The following is a 23,341-nucleotide window of genomic DNA, read 5'->3' as shown; positions in this document are numbered from 1 at the left end:
TGCAATCAAAATCCCCAAATTGTATAATCCCCAATTCGTCGAACCCTAATCTTTCTCTCGCGTTGAATCTCCGATCACAGTTTCACCGCATCATTTGATAAGAATGAAGGTCACTATCTCTTCTCTCTTATCTCTTCTCAATCCCTAATACAAACTGATGAATCTCTTCTCTTCTCAGATTCAGATTTATGTTTTGGTTTTTTGTATTTGGGTCCATGTTGCTGTGTCTTCCATGACGATGAATATGAGTTTGATTAGGTCCATGTTGTTATCAACATTAATAATGATTCATGCGATGGAAAACATTAGTTATTTCATTAAGATCTCTACGATCAGATGTTAAGTTAACCATATCACTTGTTATTACTACACACCACCTTTTAAAAACGGAACAGTCAATATGGATGATCTTTTAGCTAATTTGGGGAATCAAAACATACATATAAATTGATGAAAGATTTTTCCAATACTCTCTAAAAAGTACAAGTTGGTATAGCGTAGATCGACATAGCCACAATCATTAAGCTTCTAGACATTGCAACCTTGCTTTCTCACGATCCAAAATAGGAAATCAATCTTCAAGCAATCTCCTTAGATCTTATTTCGGTTGTCATGGAAGACATAACAACATGGACCTAATCAAACTCATATTCATCGTCGTCATTCCTTCTTCTCCACCTAGTTTTTGTTCATCACCATTCCCTTTCATTGTCATCATTATTCACTTTATACATTAAATCATCTTCTACTTTATTCTCCAACTCAAATACACTGTAGACTCACTAATACTCTAAAAATTTCCGGAACCACTAATTTTTCAAGAATGTCTAATATATTTGCATCTTTTGGAGGTATAGAACCAACTTTGTGCACATCACTATCCTTAAAAACAGTTTAGAATATTAGTAGAGGTAGATTACCATATCATTGACACAGGTGTAGTTGGAGACTTGGTAAGGCACAGGTGTGTCATCTCAGTCTTAAGGTTATAAGAAAGTAGATAAGTTTCTTTCCTCTATGACCACATAATCATTTTGGACCAAATTCAGAACAAGATTTTGGTTTGATGCCACTCTTAACTACGAATGTAACCATCATCTGTGCCTCTTTCCAGCTTACTTCTAACAGTGCATCAGCTAATCTTTCAAATACTGTACCATCAGGAATGAATCCTTCCCTAATCATCTCAGCCACCACTTCCAAAGATTTATCTATCATTCCTGCTCTGTAACACCCTTCAGTCAACGTAATATACATTTCTTCATCAATCTCAAACTCGTTCACTCGCAACTCGTTCAACAATCTCATCGCTTCACACACTTTCCCAGCTTTGCAAAGTCCATTCATCAACACCCAATACGTATCCTTGTTTGGAGTAACACCTCTACAACTCATCTCTCTGTGTAGTTCAAACGCTTTCTCCACTAGTCCAAATCGAGAGTACCCATCCATGATCAAATTATACAGATAAGTCTCCACTCTTAGCTTCTCATCATGCATTGTCGAAACCAACCTCTCTGCTTCTTCAAGCTTACCATAACTAGTGAACCCATCAATCAAAATCTTGTAAGTATCGAGATCAAGCATCACACTTTCCTTCTCCATTGACTTAAGAACCAAATCCAACTCTTCAAAATCCCATCTTTTAACACAACAATCTATCATTGACTTAAATGTAACAATATTAGGCTTAATCCCTTTAACCAGAACCATCTCCTCAACTAATCCTCTTGCTCTCGTGATCTCTCCATTGCAACACAACGCGGAAACAACAACCGTTAAAGAGTACACAGATACAACATCTAGTCCCGATTCAACCATTAAAGGAAAGAAATCTACAGCTAATTCCATCTGATCAGATTTTTTGAGATTCAACAGATGTAAAGTACAAGTCTTTTCATCAATCTTAACCTCACTGTTCTTCATATACTTAAAAACCTCAACAACTTCATCGAATTTATCATTGTCTGAGTAAACCATAACCATCGAATTAAAGAACCTCGCAACAACTCTCGTCTCACAACAACCACACTCATCAACGAAGGCAGAGACGATTGTGATAAAAGGGTACCTGAGAATGTCGTCAATAGCGACAGGTTTCATCAGTTTCTGCGCATCTGAGAATCTCCTCTCTGACAAGACACGGAAAGCTAAAGACAAGTGAGCTCTGAGATCAGGTTGAAACGAGAAAAGAGATGGGCTTTCGAGGATGAAATTGAACAAGGAGACGCATTTCCAGGATTTGACATCTGGGTCGGATAAAATACGGCGAAAGGTGGAGAGGTTGAGGTCGGAGAGTGGCTTTTCCGGTGAATCGAGAGTTTGGTTTATAGAGGAAGAATCGAGGAGGAGCTTGTTGATTGAGAATGGATAAGTTCTTTTAGCTGTCTTTAAGGTTTTCAGGAAGCTTTGCAGAGTCATCGAATCGTCTCGTCGGCAGCTCTGGCTCACTCACCACCTCCGTTCATCAGAGCTGGAAATTTGGACCGGCCGTCAAAAAGTGGTTTCTCAATATGAAAACGACACGATTTTCTTAAACTAGTTTTGGGGTGACTAAAAAAAGACAAGTTCGAATAAAAGATTAAAAATGGTCATCGTGAGTAAAACTCAAAGAAAATAACATTCCCTGAAAAAAATGTAAAACTTAGTAAAAATTGTTAATTTTTCCCCCAAGTTCACCTAAAAATGGAACATAACATTGCATTGTGTCTCAAAACCCCAAAAAAAAATAAAAACAAAACAATTATTCGATCATATGACTTTTCTCTTGCAACTACTGTAACATCCCCAAATCTTATGTGTATGGGCCATTGTGAGTTATAGTCCATTAAAAGCCCAATTGGGGCAAAACCTCAAAAAAAACGAGGGTTTGATCGTGATACGTGAGTGTGGCCACATATGTGTATATGCGTAAGTATCTCCCTCTCCGTTTAGAAAGAGCAAAACCTAGTCTAGGCCGCCAAGAGAGAAAATGAGAGAGAGCGAGAGAGAGAGAGAGAGAGAGAGAGCAAAGAAGAAGAATTGTAGAGAAACAAAGACATCTACCACCACCGTAGCTACACCGTTAGTCACCGTTGCTCACCGGAGCTGGACTTCCGTCGTCCCTGGTTTGTTAGGAGAGGAGGAAAACGGTTGCAAGTAAGGGTTTTGTGGATTAGTTTGCCGTCGACTCAGAAAGATATAGATAGAGATCTTATCGTCCCTAGATAGATCTTGCTGCAAGGAATCCACAGAAACTGACGGTTTGTCAAACGGAGATTTAGGTTGGGGTTTTTGGAGGATATTTCCGGTAATACCTTAGCGATTTGGAGCATATAGACGGTTATTCTTGGTATAGGAGGTGTCAAGGAAGCCACCTTAACCGTCAAAATCACCGGAAAAGGTAAACCCTAACCACCACAATGATTGCTTGTTGTGCAAGAAACTACTGTGTCTGTCAAAAACAGAAACCCTAATCGGGATTTTGAATGTGTTTCTTCTGCTGCAAGTTTTTGGAGTGCAGTCACCGTTTCTAGTCGCAATTGCAGTTTGCTAGTGGCAGTTCTCAATCACATTAAAGCAAAGGTGAGAGCGGGATTTGCGGGAATGCATTGGTTAACTTCTAAACATATTTTTTCTTGAATTGCTTGTATAGGCTTGGAAACTATGTGATTGGATATGTCTGTTGTGTGATATTGTGTGCTATTATGATGATTATATTTATGATAATAATGTATAATGATGTAGTAGTATGAGATGATGCATGATAAGATGAGTTGGTTTAATATGATGGTTAATGTATGATGATATGAGATGAGATTATGTGTTGGGAGCGCGAACATGGGATTTGTTTCGTGACTCGTGATGGGCGGAACATGGGATTTGTTTCGTGCCTGGTAATTGTACAAACCTGGGATTGGTTTTGTACATGGTGATTGGACGAACATGGGATTTGTTTCGTGCCATGCTAAGCCGATGGAATTTCGGTTTAGCGATATTGATGATCGTGTATATGATTGACTTTGATGATATGAGAAATGTGATTTAAATATTATAATGATGCTAGGTTGAATAGATGTAAAAATGTTATGCTTGTTGGATGTATATCAAGAATGTGGAGTCTGATTCTATGCTATGCAATGATTGATGAATGTGAGTAGATTGTTGTTAATGCATTTCAGTGGGCAGTGTTGACCCTCTCACTGAGTAATTAATTACTCACCCCCATTTACTATTTATTTTTCTCAGGTTAGTTGTATTCGTTATTTGAATTTTAGAGATTGTCGTTTTGAGCCAAACCAAGAAGTCAACACGTTGACCGGACCGTACGGTGAGTCCAGGGTGTTACAACTACGATGATCGCTCTCTTTCTTCAAATCATAATAACTTGTTTCATCTTTACCACCATAGCCTCATCACCTCACGGCTTCACCATCGACTTGATCCAGCGTCGCTCCAATGCATCTTCTTCTAGAGTCAGCTCTGATACTCAGCTCGGATCACCTTAGGCTAACACCGTCTTTGATAACAGCGAGTATCTAATGAAACTACAGATAGGTACTCCTCCTTTCGAGATCGAAGCTATCTTAGACACAGGAAGCGAACTCGTATGGACACAATGTTTACCTTGTACTAACTGTTACGACAAATACGCTCCCATATTCGATCCTTCGAAATCCTCAACCTTCAAAGCGAAAAGATGCAAAACCCATGACCACTCTTGTCCTTACGAGATTGTCTACGAAGACGGAAGGCATACCAAGGGAACCTTAGCAACCGAGACAGTCACGATCCATTCAACTTCAGGGGAACCCTTTGTGATGCCTCAAACCATTATTGGTTGTAGCCACAGTAGCTCAGGGCTTAACAGACCGAGTTCTTCGGGCATGGTTGGTCTAAACTGGGGACCTTTATCGCTCGTCACTCAGATGGGAGGGGAGTACCCAGGTTTCATCTCTTACTGCTTCTCTGGTAAAGGAACTAGTAAGATCAACTTTGGAGCGAATGCTATTAAGCAGGAGATGGTGTTGTATCAACCACTATGTTTATGACCACAGTAAAACCCGGTTTCTATTATTAGATTAAAGACTTGAAATAAAAGAACACCTTTCTTATTGATTTAGAAAACTTCTTAAAAACTAAATCTCTCAAGTCACATAGAACACCTCTCTATTGACCCTTACATATATATAGTGAATTAGACAACTCCTAATTCTAATAGGATTGTAACACAAAGCCTTATCTAAATAAGCTTCTCCTTATCTAAATCTTGTTTGTGTATCCTTGACCATTATCTCCTTAAGCTTCCCCTTAAGAGATAACTTCTATCACAAGTTGGAATTATCCAACATTCTCCCCCTTAATTCCAACACGAACTTTGGGAAGCTTGATCTCTTCAACTCCAAGTAAACTCCTCATTTCCTTGAACTTAATCCGTCCTAGAGGCTTTGTAAGAATGTCGTCCTTCTGTTCTTCTCCTGGCACATGATCAACTTCAATTTGATCATTCTCTACACATTCTCGAATGAAATGATACTTGGCGAGCATGTGTTTTGTTTTCCCGTGAAAGACTGGGTTCTTGGTTAAAGCTATGGCTGCCTTATTATCAACTCTAAGCAGGATCTTCTCTCCTTGTAAGCTTAGTATCTCACTCAGCAACTCTTTCAGCCAGATAGCTTGTTTGGCAGCCTCCGTAGCGGCCATGAATTCTGCTTCACACGATGACAGTGTCACAGTCGGTTGTTTCTGTGTTGTCCAAGTAATAGGTGACGATCCGTAGTAAAACACGTGACCTGTGGTACCCCTCCCATCATCAATATCAATGTTGTGACTGCTGTCACTATACCCAGTAATTTTCCTCAATCCATCTTTCCTGAAAAACAAACCATAGCTTGTTGTTCCTCTTAAGTACCTTAGAACATGTTTAATAGCCTGTCCGTGAGAAACTCTTGGACTCTGCATATAACGGCTAGGGACACCGACAGCAAAGGACAAATCCGGTCTCGTGTGGAGAAGGTATCTCAAACACCCAATGGTTCTTCTATACCTTGTAGCATCTATTTCTTTCTCTTTCTCTGCTTTTGACAAACTCTGTCCCGGCTCCATCGGTTCATGAGTTGAATTGCAGGAACCCATTCCTGCATCAATAAGAATCCCTTGAGCGTATGCTTCTTGCTTGATTCTTATTCCATCTTTTCCTTGAAAAACTACTATGCCAAGGTAATATGTTAGCTTCCCCAAATCAGACATCTCAAACCTCCTTGACATGTATGATTTAAACTGCTTAATGATCTTGAGTGAAGTCCCTATTACAAATAGATCATCAACGTAGATGGCTACAATCAAAAACTCATTCTCCTCCTTCTTACGGTACACCGTTGGTTCCTTCGCACATCTCTTGAAGTTCATTGTCTTAAGAACTTGATCAAGTTTTAAATTCCAAGCTTTAGGGGCTTGACGCAGTCCGTATAAAGCTTTGTGAAGCTTATATACTCGATCCTCTTCTCCCTTCTTCTCAAACCCCTCAGGTTGAGTAACATAGACCAATTCCTTTAGTTCACCATTGAGAAAAGCTGTCTTCACATCTAGGTGGTGAATCTCCCAGCCTCTTGTTGCTGCAAGTGCTATCAGTAGCCTAATAGTCTCGACCCTTGCTACCAGAGCAAACACCTCGTCGAAGTCTATGCCTTGTTGTTGCACATACCCTTTTGCAACTAGCCTCGCCTTGTACTTATTCACCGAACCATCAGCCTTCCTTTTGAGTTTATAGACCCACTTAACTCCTATAGGTTTAACTCCGATTGGTTTATCCACAAGCTCCCATGTGTTGTTCCTTATGATAGAATCTATTTCAGCTTTCATAGCATCAATCCACTCTTTTATCTTTCCAGCTTCAAGATAATTCTCTGGTTCTCCATCGATTGTTAAGAACAACTTGCAACTTTCTGCTTCTGCGAACAAGACATAATCATTCAGATGGCGTGGTTTTGTTACCACACGACCAGACCTGGTCACCAAGGGTTGTACTACTTCAACTTGTGGCTGTACTACTACAACTTGTGGTTGAACTTGGTTCTCGACAATCGCATCACCCTCATTGTCTTCTTCTTCCTCTTGATTACCATGATTAGCATGTTGGTCTACATTTTGATGGTCGTTTTCTTGACCATTGTCATGTCCACCACCATCTTCTATAAAACCTTCTTGAAAAAGCCTAAACATACCAGGTTTTCCATCATCTGACTTGTTTCTCGTAGATGACCAATCCCAAGTCTTACTTTCATCAAAAATCACGTCTCTGCTGACAACTACTCTCTCATCAATAGGATCATAGAGTCTATAGGCCTTAGAACCTGGTTCTGTTCCAAGGTTAATCACTCTCCTCGATCTATCATCAAGCTTCTTCAATTGTGGTCCATTGATCTTTGCGTATGTGACACAACCGAACACTCTCAAGTGTTCTATGTTTGGTTTCTTGGACATGAAACATTCATAAGGAGTTTGACCATTTAGAGCTTTTGTAGGAACTCGATTAATGAGGTAAGTTGAGTGCCGTACAGCTTCTCCCCACATATCATTCGGAATCAACATCCCCTTCATCAAACTTCTTGTCATCTCCATCAAAGTGCGGTTCCTTCTCTCAACCACACCATTCTGTTGAGGCGTATATGGCGCTGTTAGGTGTCTGGCTACACCATTCTCCTCACAGAAACGATTGAACTCTCCTGAGGTAAAATCTCCTCCTCTATCAGTTCTGAAAGTTTTGATGGCTAAACCACTCTGTTTCTCCACAAACTCCTTGAAGCGTTTAAAACGATCAAACGCTTCACTTTTTTCCCTAAGCAACATTGTCCACATATACGTAGAGAAATCGTCAATTAAGACAAAGACGTAGCGGTTGTTAGCCGGTGTTGAAGGTGAAATCGGACCACACAAGTCTCCATGTACCAGTTCCAAAGGCTGTGATGCACGGAAACTTGCTTTTCCCGGGAACGATCCTCTTGTCTGCTTCCCAGCTAAGCAGACCTCACACATACCCTGCTCGTGTATAGTGCTTGGCATACGTTCAACCATATCCTTCTGTACCATGTTCTTCATAACATTGAAACTGACATGTCCTAACCGAGCATGCCAACGCCGTGTAGCCTCATCACTGTCGATCTGTAGACACATCGGCAAACTAATCTCCATCGGGGTCTTGTACAAACGATTTGGTGATCAGACAACTCTTACAAGCAGCCGCCCACATGGGTCTAGAAGTGTTAGAAAATCCTTCTTCATGTTCACCTCACACCCTCCTTCTGTTGCTTGTCCTAAACTCAATATGTTGTGTTTGAGATCAGGTATATAATAAACCTCTTTGAGTGCTCGTATTTCTCCTGTTTTGCAAACAAAGTTAATAGTTCCCTTCCCAACAATGTCAACATATGAGCCATCACCAAACCTCACTTTCCCCTTAATCCTTTCATCCAAACTGCAAAAGAATTCTCTGTTTCCTGACATGTGATTACTTGGTCCATTATCTAGATACCAAACACTTGCATTGCCTTTGTTGATATCGTAGTTCTCCGGAATCACCTTGTCTTCATTGAGGAAAACAACTTCGTGCATATAGAGTCCATCTGCTTCTTGTGTCTCATTTAGGTTTGACTCTTGATTATGATTCTGTATCGGCTTGTTGGTGCAAGTCGTCGCATAGTGTCCAGGTTTGTCGTATCTCCAACAGATTACTTTGGATAAATCCTTCTTCTGTTGTTTTTGATTCTCTTCCGTGGTTTCTCCTCCTTGGTTTTGGCTGTTGAATCTCCCTCGACCCCTGCCTCTACCGAAACCACCTCTGCCAGAGTTACCTCTACCGTAGCTTCCTCTACCGTAGTTGCCTCTGCCTCTGGATCCTCCTCTAAGACCTCCATATCCTCCACGATTATTAGAGGTGTTAGTAAACATCAGCTTGCCTTGGTCTTCGACGATCTTTACTTCGCCAATTCGTTCTTCATAAGCCTTTAACCTCCCAACTATGTCTACAAACGGTGTTGTATTTAAGTCGAGGACTTGCTCTAGGGAGGCTACCATGTGTATAAATTTTTCTCTAGGTAAGCCTGTTAGAAACTTCTTTACCAACTTTGGTTCTTCAATGGTCGCTCCCAAAGAAGCTGATTGCGATGCAAGCCCTGAAATCTTGCCTGCAAAGTCATCCACCGAATCTGTTTCACTCATCTTCAAACGTTCTAGTTCTGCTAACAAGGTTTGAAGTCTGGCCTCCTTAACACGCTCCGCTCCTTGGTGACGTGATCGGATGGCTCCCCAAAGAGATTTGGCTGAATCTTGCTCTCCTATTTGCAAGATAAGTGACTCTGGAACAGACTGAAACAGAAATGCAGTCGCAATATCGTTCTTCTTTTCATCTGTGGATCAAGGTTCAATAACATCCCATACCTCGCTGACTCGAAGTATGATCTTCATCCTCATCGACCAAACTGTGTAGTTGGTCGGTGTGAGTAACGGACATTGGATCGATGGTGCTCCAAGATCCTTTGTTCGTAATGGTGGATTTGCTTCAGCCGCCATGCTTTTTCGTAACTCTTCTCCACCAGTTTTAGTTCAGAAGCACAACCTTGCTCTGATACCAAATATTAGATTAAAGACTTGAAATAAAAGAACACCTTTCTAATTGATTTAGAAAACTTCTTAAAAACTAAATCTCTCAAGTCACATAGAACACCTCTCTATTGACCCTTACATATATATAGTGAATTAGACAACTCCTAATTCTAATAGGATTGTAACACAAAGCCTTATCTAAATAAGCTTCTCCTTATCTAAATCTTGTTTGTGTATCCTTGACCATTATCTCCTTAAGCCCCCTTAAGAGATAACTTCTATCACAAGTTGGAATTATCCAACATCTATTACCTAAACCTAGACGCGGTCAGCGTTGGGGACACCCGCATTGAGACATTGGGGACACCGTTTCATGCCTTGCTAGGAAACATAGTGATAGACTCTGGAACCACTTACACATATTTGCCTGAGAGCTACTGTAACCTAGTAAGAGAGGCAGTAGAAAAAATTGTGACAGCGGATTGAGTAGTTGACACTAGTCGCAACGACATGTTGTGCTACATCTCGGGCACCATAGAGATTTTTCCGGTGATCACAATGCATTTTTCTGGCGGTGCGGATCTTGTCTTGGATAAGTACAATATGTATGTTGAATTGGAGGGAGGAGGACTGTTTTGTTTGGCTATTCTATGTGGTAATGCGACACAAGAAGCTATCTTTGGGAACAGGGCACAGAATAATTTTTTGGTGAGTTATGATTCTTCTTCACTGCTGGTTTCTTTTAAGCCTACTGATTGTTCTGCATTGTGGAGTTGAAGAGACAAACCAAAAGAGAGACAAACCAAAAGAGTCTTTTGCGAACTTAATTTTTACTATTATATATTTTCACACCTTCGGCTTGTAATTTTTATTTGTCCTTTCAATAAGAGCATAGAACATGGATATGTTTCATTGAATAATATGCAAAGTTACTTACGCGCTTCAGTTACATATTATTCTAGGCATGGATGGGGTGGCTTAAAGATTCTAATGTTCTATTGGCAAATATTAGCACCTTTTAAAAGATAATGTACATTACATTTTGTAGCTTTTAATTAGCATTAGAAGAACACAAATAGATCTATAAAACGTAAAATCTCGTATCCGAAACCTGTTTAAAGCCAGCCACAATAATTAACACCACCGACCAAGCCGTTTGAGCCCTCCCATATATGGTCAAATATTCACTTTTCTAGGAAATGTGAAGTTTAGTGTGCAAGAGATTCAAACTTGTCTAGTTAGCCTTCTTTATTTTTCTTATGTTTCTAATCTTTTCAAGTTTTAGAAAATTATTAGTGATTTATATTATTGACTTTTACAATCGTATATACTATATACAATCACTAGATAAGGATCCGCCGATGTGCGGTTTAAAGTTTTATAAATAAAATAAAATTAAATAAAAATATATTAAAATTTATTGTACATTATTTATAAAAGTTTTTTTTGCTATAATACACTGATTTGTATCCATATACAAATTATTTATGTATGTTACCAATAAAAGTGTATTTTTTATACCTAAGTATATTGTAGGTTACAAATATATTATTTATCACCACCTAGAAAATGTTTATATGAACAAATTAAGCCAACTATTATATGTCTCTTTACTTTTATTTTTGCATAGTTTCTTTAATCACTAAAATTGTTGGCTCAAAAAACATGTTGAATAAAAATAAATTACATCACAATAGTGTACGACTAACCATAGAAGAAACCTTCGCTCCGCCTTCCTCCCTTGGGGAGATCACCTTGCATCCAACCTCCCTCACCTTCCTCCTTTGGGGAGATAACCTTCCGTCCAACCTCCTCCACCATAGAGAGAATCTTGGCTCTGCCCTCCTCCTGCGTGGAGAGAATATGTTCACGTCTGACTTGCTCCAGCAACCAATGAAACTAAAGACCTTTTTCCAACGTCACAAAATCTTTTGATAGTAACTAATGTTAAATTTCTCAATGTAATTATGTAAGGTTCTTTGACACATCATGATGTAGCCTCTGTCTTCAAGTTCCTATGGATCTATCAACAACGATTTATGTTTTTCCAATCTATCTATGTTTTTTGTAGGCTTGTGTTTGATTAGCCTATTTTATCCAGCCATTAGGTTGATAAATTTCTCCTCTTTATCTCATTTTGAGATTGAACGAATGGTAACAATTATGTTTACACAAAAAAAAAAGGTCTATGACCAACCAATCAAGGTTGAGAAATTAGAAGAATATTAATTTGACATAATTAATAAAATAATAGAAAATTATAAGCACGGTAATATATGAATCTCAAATAATTCAAAGATGAAAATATAAATTAAATAAAATAATTTAAAACTACTACAATAAATTTTAAAATACAATATTAGAAAAAGAAGATAGATATATTAATCTTTCATTCTTTTTGGGTCAACATATTAATCTTACCTATTCCAAACTGAAAAAGTCGAAAGTAGAAGTATATTTTGGTTTGAAAAATAAGGAAAATTTGTCTTCTCATTAAAAAAGTTTGACTAATAGAACAAAGTTGAAAGCAATATTTTAGGATAAATTATTTTGTTAAATGAATAATATAAGACAATCTATGTTTATATAGAAGTGAGTATTTACATTTTTTAGAATTAATATTTTTTGTGTATTTTTCTTAATCCATTTTCTATTTTATGAGAAAATTTATTCCAATGAGCTCATTGTTTTTTTAAAAAATTTTGCTTCTCACTTTCTTGTAAGACATACTATCGTTCGATGATAAGAACGCTTTATGTTTAGTTGATCTAGTGTTATATAATCTCTGTTGTTATCGTGCATTTGTGTATTCATATTTTTTTATGCTACTTGTCCTGTAAATTAATAGAAATAATAATAACACCGTGAGAAATTTGTTACTCCCAAAAACCTTAGTTATTATGCATAAGAAACTTTGTTAACACTTCAAAGTCAAAGATCGCGTAGTATGCATTATGAAATTGAGAGACGAAACAAAATTCAAAGAAACGATGACGAAAACACGTTGTAATATCTAGGAATCTTTTTATATAGTTGCTTCGATTAGACAACAAACAAATTACCTTCCAGACTTGTTCAACAACAATGATGTGTCTAACAAAAGGATAATAAAAAACAAAGAAGAAAATTTTACCAAAAAAAAACAAAGCTTGTCGAAATTATTTTGTTTGGTGAAAAATATGTCATTATCTTTTTGCTTATATAGAGGGGTGTATTTACAATCATTTTTCTTTTAGGATTAACAAAGTTTTTTTTTAATATAATAAGATTACAATTATCTTATGCATCGTTTTACCAAGCTTGAAAACTGTGATTTCTGATCGTTAAAATTGATACGTGTCACGATCTAATGAGTGACTAACTTTGATATGTGATTTCTGATCGTTAAAATTGACACGTGTCACGATCTGATGAATTACTAACTTGGATATTTAATCGTTAAAACTGACACATGTCACGATCTAGTGAGTTTTTAACTTTGATCTCTGATCGTTAAAACTAACATGTGTTACGATCTGGTGAGTTACTAAATTTGAGAACCAAGCTTTATATAATAAGATACAATTGAGAAATTAACAAGTAAAACAACTATTTAAGTTTGAAAACAATTTCTAATCTTTATAAATTTATCTAGTTTTTTTTTTTTGATAACATCCAAAGTTTTTTTAGGCCCAAAAACTAATCTCTTGGAACCGGGAGAAACTATGTTAAATTTCGAACCCCCTAGCCAATGCTACTCGAACCTAGATGACGGGACTTTTCTCCCTTTTTAAATTTATATAGTTTTTAAATATCATTTTTATTTTTGGATATTTAAAATTTTAGTTAAATATCTTATAACAGTATGACTATATGTGTCTATTATCTCTGTTCCGGCATATTGATTGTTGACATGAACATCCTAAATTAATTCTCGATTGACCATATTCGGACTTGCAACATTATTTTTGAACAACGTAAGATAATTATTTGTTAGCCAAACCAGATGAGAGTCAGGAGTGGAAAAGGGGATAACAGTTTTGAATGCCGGAACACCTATGAAGATGATGGCTATTCAGCATTAATTTACCGTAACTCACATCTAATTCCCTTAATACAGTTATAACATATATTGAATAGACACATGCATCATAGTTAGCATAGTACAATTATTCTAGTGGTTTATGGCCGGGCAATCAAGTTCACCACTCCAAACAGCAATTCATACAAATCATAACCGGCTTTGGTTACTTGTTCCTTCTTGGTTATCAAGATTTTAGAATCCCCATGCTCGTCTATATTATTGACCTGTAAGTTTACTAATGCCAACAATTTTTCATCGACTAAGACTTTGAAATTCCTTAGCTCTATCAAGAAGAGGACTTCTGATTAAGCGGCATCACATCACTGTTAAACGTGGTAGCTAGTTTTTGCCATTTTGGTTTAAATTTCTTAGAGATAGTGTAGACATAACAACAAATTTTCAAGAAAATGATCACTAAAATATATGACGATTTTCACATAAAAAGAGTCTACTTTCTAAATATAAAGTAAACAACATACAATATAGGGCACCACCGGCCCTTAGTTTACTCTGATTATTAGATCAAAAACTTATACTCTCCAAGCATCTTCTATAAGTTTACAGTAAGCTCGGTGAGCGTATAGGTTTTGGCTCCCTGTAAGAAAGTAGTCTACGACACCAAAAGATGGAGGCATTACTGGCAACACGAAAGCCAGTCTCTCTGTAGGCACATGGGGTGGGCAAGTCTCACCTGTCAAGACCTTCAAAACAGTTTTCATGGATGGTTCGGATTCGGGTAGCAACAAGCGAGTCCTAAGAGCAAAACGCTTTTCATCTCTTCTTCATCAAACAAACTTTCCATTCTCGGGTCGGCAACATCCATGATGGTTCCATTTCTGTATAGCTCCCATAGCCAATTCACAATACTATTCTCTTAATTGCTCTGGTCTTCCTTTATCAAGAGATAACTTGGTTTCTTCCCTGAGACTACTTCGAGCATTAGAACACCAAACACATACACATCTGTTTCAATCGTGGCTTCCCCGTTGAGAAAAGTCTCAAGAGCCATGTATCCTGGTGTTACAACAATCTCCTTAGTCGAATGGTGTGTCATTTCGCTTTGCTGAACCATCCTCGCAAGCCCGAAATCACCGAGCTTAGTGTTGAAATCCGAGTCCAGCATTACGTTGCTTGCTTTTATGTCTCTGTGAAATATCATCTTCTCACATCCATTGTGAAGATACTCCAAAGCTTGAGATAGCCCTCTTATAATGTTTTTCCTCGTAATAAAATTCAGTCGACGCGTTAAATTGATCGCTAATGAATATAACAATTTAAGATTCTAGTAGCTGGTCACTATAGGCAGTAGTCAGGGTTGGTTACTAGATTATTTGATCGCAGTGTACAGTACCGTTAAAGTGGATAATAATTTTCGTCTTATTTTTCGTAACTCTACTACTGAATTTGGGTCGACCTATCATATCATATCTACTATCGTCCAAATGTATTGGTGTGACGTTTACTTATTTAACAATATACATTTACTTTATTATGCCTTTAATCATTTCTACCATGATCCAGATTAATATTAAAAACATTGTGGGAGCTAGAAATAGAAAGATAAACAACCACAAAATTATATTTAGAAAATTTGGAGTGAGAAAGACAAAGTAAGAAGAGTGTGGTTTAGTCAGAGAAACAATATTTAGAAAATTTTTGAGTGAGAAAGACAAAATATGAAGAGTGTGGTTGGTCAGAGAATTTTTTTTTTTTTTTTTTTCTTATATCAAGATAAACTGTCTCATCATTTCTGTTGATAGGGGTAAATATGTGACTGAATTGCTATATTTGTAGATCAAACTAATTTGAGATCGATAAAATCGTAAATATCACTTTCAAAATTCGTTAGCCATCAAAAATACTTGAAAACAAATACTTTTGAGAAACACATTAAAAGCTTAAAGTTTGAGAAAGGTGGGAAATAATCTTATCTATAAATAGTAAACTGAGCCAAATTAGTAATTAATACAAACACATTAAAAGCTTAAAGTTTGAGAAAGCTGGGAAATAATAAGTACAACTACAATGAAATGGACAATGGTCCTCACATACTCAGCGTTGCGTTTAAATTCAATTTGAATGGACCACACACAAACACATATATTCATCCCCTCGAGCCAATATTACCATCTCATTTTGTCAGATCCATCCATATACGCAAAGATTCTAATGCTTTGTTGTTTTGTTTTGCATTTATATATAAAACTGATGAAACATCACAATAGCTATTTAGATAAATACGAAGATCATCAGAACACAAAAAGATTCACACATTAAATTCTTCTGATTAAAACATATTATATGGTTCGTTTAATTAGTGACACATATCGGTAAGAATATTTTAACAAAAGATCGATTAAATAATGATATCCGCTTGTGATTAGTATTAGCAATATAGCGGTAGAAATGTATTTTTTTTACAGCTTATGTCCTCAATTAGAAAGTTGGAGTGACGACATATATTATTATTTTGATGTACTAATTTTGATAAAATTACAATTTCGTTTGCCAATACTGGAAGATATATGCAAAATACACGTGATTGGCGGACATATCAAAGATATCATCATGATATGAAAAAATAGTTGCCAACTTGCCATTGTGCATTACAAGAATGAGATAGAATGATTTCACTTCCACTTATGGAGCGCGATCATCCAATTCATTGCTCAAAACAATTAGATTTTATAGTGGAAGCTATGATTCATTTCTTTGAAAAACTAAATATATATGGATGGGGGAGTGATTAAACACACGCTCCACAACATACAAGACATTAACTAACTAAACTCACCTATATCTACATGTACTACGAGACATAACCAAAAGAAAAGAAGGCGGCATTACTTAGGTATTGTTAATTTGATTTGGAAGCTACATTTGGGATGATTGGTGCTCACAAACAACACATGAGACTCATTATACTATGTATTTTGGTTTTGTTCACAATCTGATTGGTCTGTCATAATATATATATTACCCTATAAGATTTTTAAAAACAAAAAAATGAGAGTACTTTTTGCTTCATTGTTCATCAGTAGTATTGCAGTTACAAGAACACCTAAACATGTACATAGAGGGGACACAAATAGGTGGGACTGAGTACGTATGCCTAGTCTACAATGTGTAAGGTCCACCCAACAAGTTCCTAATTGATTCTCATTTTGAATGTAATAGCCAACAATAAACCAACAACACAAAGAGAACTGACAGTTTGTCCTGAAAACCTTTCTTTGCTGCTAGACATCAATAGTTCCATCTAGACCCTTTCATTATCTCATCAACTTCCATGATATCCAATTTTTTTTATTTTTTCCAAAAGAAAGAAAAGGATATTATTGTGTTGTGAAAGTGCAAGCTGAAATTTTGCCAACAAGAGAAAATTGTATAGGGATATGTCATAGTTACCTTAGTTAGTCCTTTTGATGATATTGTGACTCTTGTTCATCTATTGAAAGAGAAGCTTTTTGATCCATTCATGTATTGGGTTGAAAACGACTGCCAAAAACTTGAGATCCTAAATCAAATCCGACGGTATCACATGAAGAAAAAAAGATACTAACAACAGATCATGATCAGATCTTTATGTATTAAGAAACTATAACTAAACAGGGAAAATAGGTTAACATACACAGGTGACAAAAATGAAACTATAAAAACGGATTTCAAGCAGAAGCAAACTAACCTGAACAAGATCTTGGATGGAATACAGAAAGGGCAAAAATAATAGTCCTTGATTGCCGATGCAGCATCATCAAGATTCTCATTTTTCACAGAGACAAATTTGGGGAGAGTGAATCACCACCGTCCATCAACAGAGATGTGAATCTTGATGATGCCACAGCAGCAAACAACGACCGCGCGCGGCTTCGGAAATAGTCTTTCATCTTCATGTCGCAATCGTTTGTCTCTCAAATCAAACTCAAACTCATAACTCCAACTCACTACCTACATATATATCCTCTAAATATATTTAAATACTTATCCTTCATAATTTATAGAAACTCGTACCTTCATATATATATATATAATATAATATAAAATTTATCTATGTATACATTATACTTATACATATGTGGGAGGGGTAACATGGCGGAATAGTCGAGATGACAAGTTGTGATTGGTACAGTTCTACGTATTCTCTTCTACTTAGTTGGAACCTAACCATATCCAAACCTGAAAAAGAAGTGAAACCCTAACAGATAGAGATAAGAGAGGGGAAGAAGAAAATACTGAACACTCTCTGAACTTGGTAATATATATATACTGCTAAAATAGTAAAATGAGACAAAACCACAAATTTCTATTATTGATTTGCAAAAATGAAAGGTATGACGTATATAAAAACATGTTACCAGATCGTAGAAGCTACAAAATAACCAGAAAAAACCTGATGAGATCTAGAACAGGAGAGAGAGAGAGAGAGAGAGAGAGAGAGAGAGAGAGAGAGAGAGAGAGAGAGAGAGAGAGAGAGAGAGAGAGAGAGAGAGATGTGTATGTGTGTGTGAATAATATATAGGCACAGTAGTCTAGAGATGTGAGTGTGAATATATGCTGATTTTTGTGATTAAAATTTTTAATGTATGCATAAATATTTTCTGATAAAGAGTTTGATTGGCAGAAGCTGAGTTTATGTATATTGGTAAAGAGAGTTGGGCCAAATGGAGTTAGACGCTGCCATCTTGGAGTCCACCTCGTGAAGGAATATCTCACTTTCCCACTTCACATGTCTTGCTACTTCTTATTATTTGCCCAACTATTATTGGATCTATGCATTTTATTTATTTAAAAAAAAAAAACTATTATTGTATCTAGCTAAAGTATTTAATTCTTCAGCTAAACAGTTACGGAAGCAATAATCTAATACTAATAGTGAACTAAGTTTTAACAGTTGAGTCATCAACAGTGTAGTGAAGTATTTAGGGGATTAGTGTGGCCTAAGGCACTTACCTTTTTTCTATAAGGGTAGGCACGGCTCTGCCCGGGATAGTTGGCTTTCCTCGTCTGAACATCAGGTCTTTTCCTGTTTAAATCCTAACGGCATACTTACACCATTAGCTAAAAGACTAAAACCCAAATCGGCTCACTCGTCAAATTGTTTGGATTTATTTAGAGGAACAGATTTGACCCAAATACTAGATAATAGTATAACGGATGATAAATAATGGCTTGAGAACTTAATTTATTAATTTATTTCTTGATAAGTCAGCAATTTTCAAGTTTCAAGAATAGACATGCAGAATCTTTCTATACATATATTAAGAAGTATCTTGATTATAAATATATCGAATAATATGTCGCCATAATCAAAAGAAATAATTTCATTTTCTTTTCCAAAACGCCAATTGATATATTATTTCTACTTAGAAATTATCAAAAAGGTCCATTTTTACAAAAATTTATTGGTTTATTACGCCCTCTCTCAATAAAGTCTCTTTTTTATTCATATACTAGGTTTTGAACTCACGCTACGTATAAATTTATTTGATATATTTTGATAAAAATTATATACGATTGATGACGGTAATAAAATATTATCTTAAAAAATAGTTAAATTAGTATTATCATTTTTATTGTCAAAATTTGTGATAATTTTTCATTGTTATATTTACAATCTGGTTCTTCGTTATACTATTTTTCTTCTTCTTCTTCGTTAACTTCTTCACATTCTTCTACTGAAAAACCTTTTTTCTAGACTACTACACAACTTGTTAACCCATCAAACTCCAAAAAAAAATTATTTATTTTCTCGTAAAATTTGTGAAATTCATGAAGAACAACATAGTCAACATATGCATCTAATTATTGATAATTTTATCCATATACTTATTTGATTTTAGATCCACACGTTTAGAATCTTCTCCAACCAAAATCCTTACTTAGTTTATAATATTTTAAAAACATAATAAAATATACTATATTATTTATTTAATATGAATCATAAGATATATAGAAATATGAGTACACTATAAGAACATATTAATTATAAATAAATAATTAATTATAAATAAATAATATCAATTATGTTATATCATCAAATAATATCAACTGTATCATATTCTCATATAACCGTAACCGCTTGAACCGGAACCGTATTAAACGTAACTGTTTAACCGTTTATTAAACGGTTGGTTTATTAGATATATTTTGATGAAAATTATATATGATTGATGACGGTAATAAAATATTATCTTATAGAAATAAATAAATTAGTATTGTCATTTTTATTGTCAAAATTTTTGGTAATTTTCATTGTTACTTTTACCGTCTGGTTCTTCGTTATATTCTTTTTCTTCTTCTTTTCACATTTTTCCACTGAAAAACCTTTTTTTAGATTACCACACAACTTGTTAACCCATCAAACTCCAAAAACAAAATTATTTATTTTCTCATAAATTTGTGAAATTCATGAAGAGCAGCATAGTCAACACATGCATCCAATTATTGATAATTTTATCCATATACTTATTTGGTTTTAGATCCACACGTTTAGAATCTTCTCCGACCAAAATCATTGGTTTATAATATTTTAAAAACATAATAAAATATACTAATAATAATTTATTTAATATGAATCATATGATATATAGAAATATGAGTACACTGTAAAAACATAATAATTATAAATAAATAATATTAATTATGTTATATCATCAAATAATATCAACTGTATCATATTCTCAAATAACTTAACCGTATATAACCGTAACCGCTTGAACCGGAACCGTATTTAAACGTAACCGTTTAACTATTTATTAAACGATTATAGTTAAGATTAAACAAAATTTCTAACCTTAACCGATGGTTAATAAACCATAACCGTGACAACCGTAACACTGGTCTTGCCTATGTATAGCTAATAAAACATATGTGTTTGTCGTCCATCTTTTTTTTTTTTTTTGTACTACTTGACTCAAACATCAAATCAAGGTCTTGTGATGTCAATCGTTCTTCCTTAGACCTAAAAATAAAAAAAATTAATGAAAGAATATCAACTCATCTAAAATCATACAAAAAAAATGTTTTATAGCTCATAAGAAATAGAAAGTACAAACGTAGATAAATAAGATAATTTATGTTTTGCATCAATATTTCTAGTATTTTAAACTTTTAAAAGGTTTCGAAATATAAAATTTGAACCTTTTAAAAATTATAATATTTAAACACTTTTTAAAAGCTAAGAACTTTTAAAAGTTTCAATATTTATAATAATTAAACTTTTAAAATTTTTAAAAATTAAAATATTTTTTTGAAACTTTTTAAAGTTTTAATTTGATCAAATAAAAAACTGGATCAAACCGAATAATGTTTAAACTTGGACGCTTGATAAATCAAACTTTCCTGCTCATTCGTTGTTGGAAGCATATTAATCTTGTTTATACTGGTTCTGAACCATTGTCTAAAACTTTTCTAGCCGATGTGGGATATTGTGCATAGTTCTTTTATTTTCACAAATTTAAAATTTCCATTTTCTAAAAAATTCTGGAAATTTTAAAAAATGTTAATGAATGACATGTCAAATCCTGATAAATTGTTTTAAAATAATTCTTAATATATAAAATTCTAGAAATTTTTAAAAATGTTAATGAGTGACATGTCAAATCCCGATAGGTTATTTAAAATCCTATGTGGACAGTCTTAGAAGCTTATAGCTTCTACTTTTTATTAGTATAGATTGAGGAGGATGATAAAAACTACATCTTCTGTTTCATATTCGAAGTGTTGTGACTTAGATTCGATTACTGAAATAGCATAAATGTAATAAAGATTTTTGGTGTATGAAAAGGTTTGTAATCAGTGGCGGACTCAGAAAAAAAATTTATCTAGGTCAAAAAAATAATTAAAAGCTAGTTAAATATAAAAAAGAAATAATTGGTGTAGTACGGAAGAGTCGAACCGAGGTCAACCTATTAAAAGAAGACCAACTATGCTACTGAAAATTTACAACTTTATATGCAAAACAATGCTATTTCAACATTTTACCCAGTCAGTTGACCCTCCTAAGCTCTACGTCGGTCCGCCATTGTTTGCAATCATGCTCAAGTCAATGCATGTGAGTGACTCGTGTGGACGTTACGGTCAGTGATTGTTACAAGTCGCTGAGGGTAGTTTTGTCTTTGTATATAGACTGCTCGAGGGTTTTTATATTTTGTAAGCGATATCAAAAAGTTTGGTAGATCTTATGAGGTCGAGAGCTTTGTAAACCGATTTGTTAACCGTTGTTCTACTGGATTACCGGAGAAGTTTACTCTAGCGAGACGTAACATTTCCCGACTTGGAAGCGTGAATTCATTAAATCGTGTGTCGTTTCTTTGCTTTCTTTGTTCTAATCCTTTTGTTTCGCATTCGATTTGAGTTTGTGATTGATCAATTAGGTCAAGATTAATTACAATTGATATCAGAGCTACGGTTTTGTCGAAGTGTGGTTGAATCGAAGATGTATGGGGTTTCGATTGCGGTGTTTGATGGTTCGGGTGATTTCTCTCTGTGGAAGACGAGGATTCGAGCTCATCTGAGTGTGATTGGGTTAAAGGATTTGTTCGTAGAGAAGGTTCCGTCTCCACCTCTCACAGAAGAAGAGAAACCAGATTCAAAAAAAAGAAACAGAAGCGTGAAGCAGATGAAGCAGTTAGATTAGAGCGATGCGATAAGGCAAAGAACGTGATCTTCTTAAATGTCGAGGATAAGGTGTTAAGGAACATTGACTTGTGTGAAACAGCAGCAGAAGCGTGGTCAACGCTAGATAAGATGTTCATGAATACTTCTCTTCCGCATCGTGTGTATTCACAGTTGAACTTATATACATTCAAGATGCAAGAAAATAAGAGAATCGATGATAACATTGATGACTTCTGAAAGATTGTTGCGGATCTGAATCACTTGCAGATTGAAGTTTCTGATGAGGTACATGCTATCATCCTACTGAGTTTTTTTGTCTGCTAGGTTTGATACTCTAGTTGAAACATTGACGTATAGTAATGGTAGAGAGAATTTAAGATTAGATGATGTGATGGTAGCGACACGAGATAAGGAAAGGGAGGTAGCTCAGAATAATAAGTCAGTTGCAGAGGGCCATTTTGCGAGAGGTAGATCTAAGGAAAAGTATAATGGTCATACTACTAAAAGTAAGGGAAGGTCTCGATCTAAGTCAAAGGATGGTAAGCAAGTGTGTTGGATTTGCGGTAAAGGAGGTCATTTCAAGAAACAATGTTACAAATAGCTAGAAAAGAATAAAGGTAAAACACATGGACCTGATAAGGGAGAGGGTAGTATGGCAAAATCAACTGAAGAGATTGATTATGCTATGGTATTAATGGCGGTGGATGAAAGTTTAGTTGCATCTGGTAGTAAAGCTGACGAGTGGGTATCAGATACAGGGTGTTCATTTTATATGACTCCCAGGAGGAATTGGTTTTATGATTTCAATGATGTGCATTCTAGATATGTGAAGATGAGAATTGATACTTTTTCATAGGTGAAGGGGATAGGTAGTGTCAAAATCAAGGATCCAGATGGTACTTTTGCTGTCTTAACAGATGTAAGGTATATGCCATTAATGTCCACGAACCTGATATCTTTAGAAAGGCTTGAAGATAAAGGGAATTGGTTTAAATTTGAGGATGGTGTACTTAAGGTGCTCAAAGGATGTTCGACAATTCTTAAAGGATAGAAGAAAGATACACTTTACATTCTACAAGG

At 35.5% G+C, this 23,341-nt stretch overlaps 1 protein-coding gene, 1 long non-coding RNA gene and 1 pseudogene across 4 annotated transcripts; 1 reads left to right on the top strand and 2 right to left on the bottom strand.

Moving 5' to 3' along the window:
• Positions 1 to 378: 378 nt before the first annotated feature.
• On the bottom strand, positions 379 to 2,613 carry LOC104786925 (pentatricopeptide repeat-containing protein At2g28050). Its single transcript, XM_087450196.1, has one exon. It carries the CDS (start codon positions 2,419 to 2,421, stop codon positions 1,030 to 1,032), a length of 1,392 nt encoding a protein of 463 aa, XP_087306322.1. The 5' UTR covers positions 2,422 to 2,613; the 3' UTR covers positions 379 to 1,029.
• A 1,718-nt stretch (positions 2,614 to 4,331) lies between these two features.
• On the top strand, positions 4,332 to 10,356 carry LOC104789268 (aspartic proteinase CDR1-like; annotated as a pseudogene).
• Positions 10,357 to 14,072: 3,716 nt separating this feature from the next.
• On the bottom strand, positions 14,073 to 18,265 carry LOC104786924 (uncharacterized). 3 transcript variants are annotated; one of them, XR_015557070.1, is made up of 2 exons: positions 17,328 to 18,265; positions 14,073 to 17,150 (listed from the first exon to the last, which is right to left on the bottom strand). It is a non-coding gene; the product is annotated as an uncharacterized LOC104786924 (long non-coding RNA). The 3 variants fall into 3 exon arrangements; XR_767684.3 differs by having other exon boundaries at positions 16,650 to 17,159; XR_767683.3 differs by having other exon boundaries at positions 16,650 to 17,140.
• Between the last annotated feature and the right edge of the window lie 5,076 nt (positions 18,266 to 23,341).

Source organism: Camelina sativa, chromosome 5 (assembly GCF_030686135.1).
Source record: "Camelina sativa cultivar CO46 ecotype springtype chromosome 5, ASM3068613v1".
Taxonomy (NCBI): domain Eukaryota; kingdom Viridiplantae; phylum Streptophyta; class Magnoliopsida; order Brassicales; family Brassicaceae; genus Camelina; species Camelina sativa.
This window is presented reverse-complemented; position numbering and strand designations above follow the sequence as displayed.

What these genes read in the sequence shown, in the direction of transcription:
- LOC104786925 (XM_087450196.1), bottom strand. Translation starts at nt 2,421, where the DNA reads ATGACTCTGCAAAGCTTCCTGAAAACCTTAAAGACAGCTAAAAGAACT.